This window comes from Myzus persicae, unplaced genomic scaffold (genome assembly GCF_001856785.1).
Source record: "Myzus persicae strain clone G006 unplaced genomic scaffold, MPER_G0061.0, whole genome shotgun sequence".
Taxonomy (NCBI): Eukaryota; Metazoa; Arthropoda; class Insecta; order Hemiptera; family Aphididae; genus Myzus; species Myzus persicae.
Window position 1 is genome coordinate 247,443 of NW_019103825.1, and position 9,187 is coordinate 256,629.

General features: G+C 30.1%; 1 protein-coding gene across 1 annotated transcript; it reads right to left on the reverse strand.

Annotated features, from left to right (window-relative positions):
• Positions 1–3,582: 3,582 nt before the first annotated feature.
• Positions 3,583–4,423, reverse strand: LOC111035356. The gene is made up of 3 exons (XM_022316939.1): positions 4,191–4,423; positions 3,798–4,017; positions 3,583–3,738 (listed from the first exon to the last, which is right to left on the reverse strand). The coding sequence occupies exons 1-3, from the start codon at positions 4,421–4,423 to the stop codon at positions 3,583–3,585; spliced, it is 609 nt and encodes a 202-aa protein (XP_022172631.1).
• Positions 4,424–9,187: the final 4,764 nt, after the last annotated feature.

Genomic DNA, 9,187 nt, shown 5'->3' on the forward strand with positions numbered 1-9,187 from the left:
ATTCGCTTAGATAAATGTGGTGTCTGCAAAATTGAATTTCCTAAAACACAAACCATCCAAATAATGCACATTAAATAAAGAGATGGTAATTATGAGTGTATAGATTGTAGCATTTTTCTTTTGTAATTTTATATTAAAAATGTACAATTTTTTTATTAAAAGGTAAATGGATGCAAAATACTTGCTTACTCGATCCAACTTGAAGTCAGTGCTTTGGATGTATGCACCATGTACAATATGTACCAGACCAGGCGCAATGCATACTGTTGGACTGTGGCCATGGATGGTATTGTGCGACATATAACTCAACACCTCCGGCCACATGTGAGGTTTGTGGTGATGTGGTCAAAGGCACTATAAGAATATTTTTAAATTAAGTATATATTTCATCATTTTTTTGATGATTATTTATATAGGTAGTTTTCTTTATGTATTTTTTTTCTTATTATTATTTACCTTAATAATTGTATGACTTGTTTAATTCTTTTTAAGATTGAGTAAAATGTAAAATGACTAAAATAAATATTTCATTTTCATATTTGCTTATTTATTATTATTCAGGAGAAATTCTAAAAAACTTTTACCAATAGCAGATGATATGTTTTAATTGTTAAAACAAATTTCAAAAGATAAGAATACCACATAATATTAATTTATCTATTGTAGAAATTGGCTCCAACGACTATAACATTTAATATGGCAGATTTGTGTTACTTATTATTTCATCATAGTTGCAATTTCTACCTTTAACAGTTGAAAATTGTAAGCAAGCTTACTTATATAATATCTACTTATTCTTAATATCTTATCTACCAGCCTAACCTATTTAAATTGCAATACTTCATTAAGCACTTCATCTGCCAAAATATGACAAAAATAGTAATTTAAATACAAAAATTGAAAAAAAAACATGTTAGATATCATTTCAAAACCAATACCTATCTCTTAATAATTAATACTTAAAAATGTAATTTATCATTAATCATTGTTTTACTTGAATTCAAAACATGGTTATTGCTTTTGAGGTAATACCTAAAATATCATCAAAAATTAAAATGCCAATTGGGGAATTCATATGTATAGAAAGCTTTAGGTCTAATCACATATGATATGTTCTGTAGACACCCATCATCCGAATAGGTTGAATATGTTTAAAATAGCTTACAAATCTTCAACCGCAGACAGGATGGTCTTGTATCAATGTTTTCCATTAATGGGAAAAGAATATTTAAGTTACACAAAATATATTTTCTCTATAGAAACTGAGACAACAAATTGTGTTCATAACAAAAATAACTCAATGAATCTCAAATTAAGAGATGTGATTGGAATTAAAAAAATATTTTCTAGATATTAAAAGTATTGTGGGTCCAGCAGCAATTATTTATTTTGAACAATATTAGTAATACAAGACGGGAGAGCTTTAAATGTCTATAAGGATTGTAGACAACAGTACAAATATAATTTTTACTTTGTCAGTTGTCACTTGTCAAATCATAGGAAAAAAAATGACTTAATGACATTGAGATGGATTAAGAAAGGTCAGGTTGGGTAAATAACATATCTAATACCTATACATTTTAATATCCTACCGTGACAACGTATAATAAGCTTCTGTTTTTCATTCAAAAATTCTGAAGTTCTGATCTCTAAGATCTTCTCAATATCGCCCACCGCAGTTTACAATTTTTTAGTTTTTTAGTTTTTACTTATCAGTAGGGCTCGGATTTTGTAGTAAAATAAATCCTTAAAAAAACATTTTAAGTTACCAGAAAAAGCATTTATAAAATTTAATTCTAAAAAACAAATTTCAACTACACATAAAATTAAATATTAAAAAAGGAATTTACAACCATATATTTATCAAGTTACTTTCATTAAAACTCATACTAATTGGTGCTAATATAATTTTAATTTTTAACTTTTGGCATTTTGACGATTATAGAGAGCATTATACTTCACTGATTGTCGTTTGATATTTAGCAGTCAACTAAAGTATTGGGACGTAGGTACTATAAAAATACGCAGGTAAAATTCAAATAATTTTCACTTTCCTTGAGTCGTAAATACAACTATAGATAATTGTAGATAAAACTACTTTGGCACAATAGCCATCGTTATTTTATCAGTCATACATAAATTACTTGTTTTTTCACTGGTATTATAATTTCTGGTAATATTAATTTAGTCCAAGTATAATATACATAGAAATAACTTAAATTTTCAAGAAAAATGTATAAAAATAAATAAAAAAGAATCAAATAGGGGAAAATGCAAAAAAGGAAAACAAAGTTTACTTCATTAAAATCGGAACGATTCAAAACGTATTTATATATAAAAATTACCTTTCTATCATACTCCCCCCAAAAGAAGTACCTATTTGCTACAAAAGCTGACAACAAATTTCCACAAATTGTATTTTGTAGTCATTAGTCATTGACTCATTGTAGATAGAACTGATAGAAAAAAAAACAATAATTATAGTCAACAAAATATTATGGACGGTTTTATCACTATTTTTACTTATCGTACCTATTATATTTTTAATTTGGCCGTCCAGTGTCAACGACTTGTAGCAGTTGTTGCAGTCGTCAACATCAACATGTAGACTTAAAAAAATAAATAAAACAAATCAATGTTAGGGGTGTAAAAATTGTATCTTATATTACTATCACGACTGCCGCCGACTGGGAAATGGAAACTGCATCAAGTAAAAATTATGTTCCGGAAATTGATCTTTACCCAAATGGAAATTGTACCAATGTCTAAGTTTGTTGCAAGGTGGTTTGCACGAAAGGCAACAACAAGATTTGCGGTGGACTGTCAGACCAGGACGCCGTACGGGGACATGTTCTCGTTAGGCCGCATTGCCGCAACGACCTGCTTTTCAGCCGGCAATACTGTCGACGGAGCAAGATGATATGATCAACGGCGAAAACTATGACATGCAGCAACAGGCATACAAGCAAGATCAGGTAAAGCAATAAGTAGGTAATAACGCGTTCGAACACGGAACACTTTTGCATTTTTGCTGCCAGCACTTATCATTAAGACTAATAAGACTCCTTCAAGCTGCGCTGCGGCCGTAGAAACTTCAATGAACGGCGCTATTCCTCCCAGCGAGCCATCGAGTTCACCGGTGATCTTGCCGCCGGCCCGGTTGTTTAATTGTGAGTGCCGCCGAGAAAATCTCCAGTGATCACGAGACTTGTGTTTTTGTCGTTGCCGCAATCAGCCGGCATCATCAGAATCATAAGCAAGTAATCGATTTTTTGTTTTCCGTCTTAGAGGTTGACCACAACGCAGCGTCGCGTACGTTCACCGCCCGAGTGCCTCCGCAATACTTCGTGTGATCACGATACGTGATAATATCGTATTTGTCGTCATTGTTGTGATCAGCAGGCATACCCAATCTGTCAAAATACCTACTCATCAATTATATTATTGTGAGGGCCATCCGGTTTTGCCGGTTTTGGTTTCCATCGTTTTCAGGCCCGGATTAACAGTATCGTAGGCTCTAGACCCATGTGCTAATACGGTCCTGTAGTGTTCAGAATTTAAATGATTTTTTTTTTTTTTGGCTTATTCCGGGCCTTGAAGGTCCATCGCCGCTTCTACTACACCTCTCCACAATTCTCTGTTCTTCGCCAGTTGTTCTCCCTCTCTAATCCCCAGGAGCTTGAGGTCTTCTTTAACTCGGTCTGTCCATCGCTGTCTTGGCCTCCCTATTGGTCGTTTCTTATTTGGTTTCCACACATTGTGACATCATGTACTGTTTGGCCCTCCGCTCTCCAAACATGCCCGGCCCAGCTTATTCGTCTGCTTTTAAGTATTCCCACTATGTTTGGCTCGTTGAACATTGCCCTTAGTTCTGCATTAGTTCTTCGTTCATATAAATTTTCCTCGTTTCTTTTGGGTCCATAAATTCTCCGCAGTATTTTCCATTCAAATAGTAGTAATCTTTTCTCGTCCGACTTTGTTGATGCCCATGCTCCACAAGCACACAATACTATAGGTCTAATGAGTACATTATATAGTCTTATTTTTGTATTTTTGGAGATTAATCTTGATTTAAATGATTAAGAAACATAATGATTGGGAGATGTAGTGTTGAATCCCAGTGTTTTAAGCCTTTAAAAACGAAAATATTTACAACATGAAAATCAAATATTAACTTTTATAATTATAACTTTACTTGATAAGAACTGAAATATGTTTTTAAGGGGAATGCTTCGTCTCCAACAATGACGTATGGAACTTCAATAGATGTGCCAGGTAACTTTACACTTCGTGGTATTCGTAGTTTATCTTGCTCAATAGCTTTACCTAAATTAGAATGTGTAAAAATTCCACCATCGCTACTTTTGCCGTATGCACCAACATCAACTGCAATAAAATTGTACTTAGCATCAACAAGAACCATTAAGACGACTGAGAACGTCTTCTAGTAATTAAAGTACAACGATCCACTATTTGGAGGAGCTTGAATGTTAACATGCTTGCCATCCAAAGCGCCTACGAAATTCGGGAAGTTCCAAATTGTATTGTAGTCATTGGCAATAGATTTCCACATATCTTCCGTTGGATTAGGCATCATTTCAGCCAACAGATTGTCACATATAATCTTACAAGTATCGTTTACAATTGCTTGTACTGTGCTATGTCCCAAACGGTAACTGAAAGAAATTGTCTGTAGAGAATCCCCCGTCGCTAAATATCTAAAAAAAATTATTTAAATTACTAAATTTAAATTAACTAAATTAATTTGGTTTCCAATAACAGTTTAAATTTATTTTATGATTTATTAAATTGATTTGTTGATCAATATTATTAAAATTCCGATGTACGTACACAGAGGTACGAGTGCATTAAAAAAATAATATCTAATTTAATTATTTATATTTATAATATTATACAATGATACCTACTATCATTACATTCAAATTTAACACATATATTATAATTTATAGTAATCTACCTACTCCACATCTACTATACAGCAGAGCGACTTTCCCGGTTTTTTTTATATATTATTCGAATAAAATGTTATGTAATTGTTATGTATCTTTTTAGTTGCTGCGTGTAAAGCAAGATGGAATAATATTCGAGACACTTACAGAAAGTCATTGAAAAAAATACAACAAAAAGTGGACAAAGTGCTGCTAAAAAATAAAAAATTATAAATTTGCAGATCAATTAAGTTTCATAAACAAATATTTTGAGGAAAGAAAATCTAAAACAAATATTGAATATGAAAATGACGAAGAAGAGGAAGAAAATATGCAGCCAGATTCAGAGGAACAGCTACCTGAAGAAGATTTACAAAGTCAACCATCTCTCACCTCGGTACAAACCAATGAAATTCATGTTCCGATAAAAACCATAAAACAAAAAATTTCGAAGACTTCAGTTTCTCAGCCAACTGCCTCTGCGAAATTAATGGACTATTTAATAAGTAAAAAAAAGAAGAAAATCAAATGTCCACAGGTTCGCATCATCCAGTTGATGCGTTTTTATCTGGTATAGCTCCAACTTTAAAAACACTTTCTCCATACGATTTGCACTTGGCAAAGTCAGAAATTTTTGCTATTGTTCAAAAATATGAACTACAACAAATATTAAGAACAAATTCATCAACCGCGTCATCAATGAACTCAGTCACTCCACCACCATCGCCCAGTGAAGATTTTAACGCACACATTTCACCAAATCAAAATATATCTTCAGCGTCATTCCATAACTTGCAAAGTTACTATCAAAATTATCAATCTGATTAGTAATACTTTTGTTTAAAATAAAAATGGTATCTTTCCAGTAATTTTTTAACTATACATATTATAATATATATTAACTTATAATTTTTGTTTTTTATTTATAAGTAATTTTATAGCATACCTTAAGCAAACCGCTAACCGTTCCTTTGGTGTTATAGATTTTCTCCAATGTGTATCTTTTTTCTTTAAATATATACACAATTTATCAAGTAACGTATTAAAACAATATTCAGATATTCTGAAATATTGATAAAATTTAGTTCCATCTTCAATCAGTTCCTTATAAAGTGTCAAAAACTCTCCTTCACTGTCTCTTTTTTGCCATGCCTCATGCACCCACTTTCGTCTCTTCGGAGTCTTCTTTTCTTCTTGTTCGGTTTCCTCATCCAAAATAATCGCAATAATACATAATTCTTCGTCAGTGAAATTCGCCATATTCACGTTGTAATGCTTAGTATTATTTTATTATTTTATTATTTTATTATTTTAATTATTTTAATGTTAACAAAAATATACAAAAAATACGTGATGAATAAACGCTTGTTTGGTATAGACTCAACACGACTGACCGGTCTCGGTGACTGATATGTGTGAAACACACTTGACTGATAGTCAAAAACGTTGGCGACTTGACTGTCTCTGATCGGATACGTCACTGTCTCGTGACTGATATGTGTGCATCGACCTAAAAGCGACGCCGTCGTACATCAAACATCGAATTATTTAATAAAGCTGGGAAATATACCTAACCAATGCACTCAAAATGAATACATAAAATATTAATTATTAATTTCGTGCTCGACAGTATTCAGAGAAAAGATTTAACTTGGAATTTTCGGTATACGGTAAATGTGATGCATTAGGCACTGAATACCTTTATGTTAAATCTAAAAAGTAGTAATCACATTTATTACAATACGATTTGTATTTAATAACTCATAAATAAATATGCTTGTGCTTCGAATATTTTAACACCACCTTTATCAATTATTAAATTAAAAATTGAAATAATAGGTACTTTATAAATTGTTGTTATTTAAATTTGAAAATTATAAACTATTTTGGTTATTGTTATACCATCATTATCTTAATGATCAAATCTCAAACACGGACCTTCTTGATATAAAAATTTGTTATGTACCATATATCTATGGTTTTATCATATTGACGTAGTATAAATTATAATGCAATCCGTGGCGATTGTCGAAGTAGTTGCAAAGACGCAATCGGTCTAAAATTTCAATTATTAGCAAAGCAGAGATGGACAAGAAACATGAAGCGATCCGTACGGTTTTTTTCTTCATAATAAATCTCAATGTTTCAGACTTAAGTTCAGTCGAGGGCATCTGATTTATTCCGCAGTGCACACACAATAATCAGGGATTCCGCCGAAGACCGAAAGTGTCGATGTTTCAAGTAATTAATTTTGGTTTCATATTTTTTTGGTTGTTAAATTTACTTTTTATACTTCAAATAAAAATTTAATTTCATGAAAAATATGCTACCCCTATGTAGACACATATTTTATTTCTGAGGGTAAATGCATAAAATAAGAGAGATCAAAATTAATAATATACACACGCCGCTCGTCGTCATCGTTTTTCTGCTCCCTGTTTGTAGGGTAATTTCATAATTATAACTTATTTTTAACGAGTTGAAATAGACATACATTATATGGTTTAATTTAGAATTACCCGTTATAAGTGATTACTCATAAGACACAATTTTAATTTAAAACTTATAATTTTTTTTTAATCCAAAGTTAGCCGTTGCATTACACTATTAATTTAGTGTTACATATATTTCATTGTTCTATTATATATTAATATTACAATTACATTATATTATAGTTGTATCTAAAAACCAAAAAGGTTCACAGAGTGGTAAACTCACTATCCTAACCAGAAATCAACTCGCACGAGTGATTATGAAAAACATTATACTTTTATACTAGTATCTTTATATAATATAATAAATAGTAATGAAATAAATAGATAAATAGATAAATTGTTCAATTAAAAAAAGAGACATCTCTTATTACTATAGTTGACTTTCGTACCAATGTACCAACATATATTTTTTTTTACTCATTCACATATAAAATTACATGTGGTTTCATTTTTATTGAACTAGGGGTACTTTTAATTTTTTTTGCCAAATCATTGTGCACATCTAATCTATTTACACGTCGTACATACGCTACAAAATGATCATGTCCATAAGAATTTATTTTACAATTTATTTTTTTATTTTTTTTGTTTCTGTCATTACGTTATTTTGAGAAAGTATAAGTGCTTAGATTTTCTTCAACAAGCATCTTTTCTGGTAGAAATGTGAATAGTATCGGTACTTCAAGGGGTCAAAAGTAAAAAATTCTCAATATAGTTTTCAAAAGTGGCAGGAAAAACAAACAAAAAATTAAGGAAAAAAATTGAATTTTTACAGAAACCGGGTTTTGACCAATTCGATTTAGGTTTTTGATGTAACTCTCAAATAAAAAAATCGTAGACCGTAGACCGAGAATTTTTATTGAATATTTATTACGGCGTTTTCCATAAACCATACAATTTTGACAACACATTTTTATATCCATTTGAATTTTGAATTTAGACAATATTAGCTTAAGTCACGAAAATGTGCAAAATATTTTGAGTTAGAAATTCATACAAATTTTTCATTTTATATCTAAGTTTTTAAAACTTAATACAAATTCCTTATAAGGTTGTCAAACCTTTATCAAAAAAAAAAAAATTCTACCGGAAAGTAAAATTAAATTTTTATAAACATTTGAAGTTGACATTATGACAACATTTAATATTCACTCCATTTCTCATATAGTGATTTTTACTTATTTTATTATAATGGAACAACCAATAATTGCAGATATTTGAAATTCACATCATTTGTTCATATTTTCAATTCATATACTTCATACAATTTTCAAATTATTTTGACTAGTTTTGAGCTGTTTACACACAATTTGAATTTTGAATTTTTTTAGTTTATTTAGTTTATTTTCCTATAATTGTTAATAAAATTGTATTTGTTGGGCAAAAAAGCTTGAAAAATTCAATACAATTCTCCTGATGGATATTTAAAATATTAGTTAAAAACTATTTAAAATATATATTCAGGATTTTTGTAATGAGCATTTAAAGTTTAAATTTTAACAAAATCCACATCATTTAAAATATACAAATAATTTTATAATTTAAAATTTTTGAAATATTCAACTTTTGTAGGTTAGGGTTGAAAATTCAAAACAAAGTTCCAAGCAAGTAGGTTATTCTGTTATTAAAAAATCAAAAAAATATTATCACAGATTTTTTATGTTCATATGTGAACTAAATTAAAATTAAATTGCCAAGAATAATGATTTATATTATTTTGTTGTAAATTAAAAATATTATTCG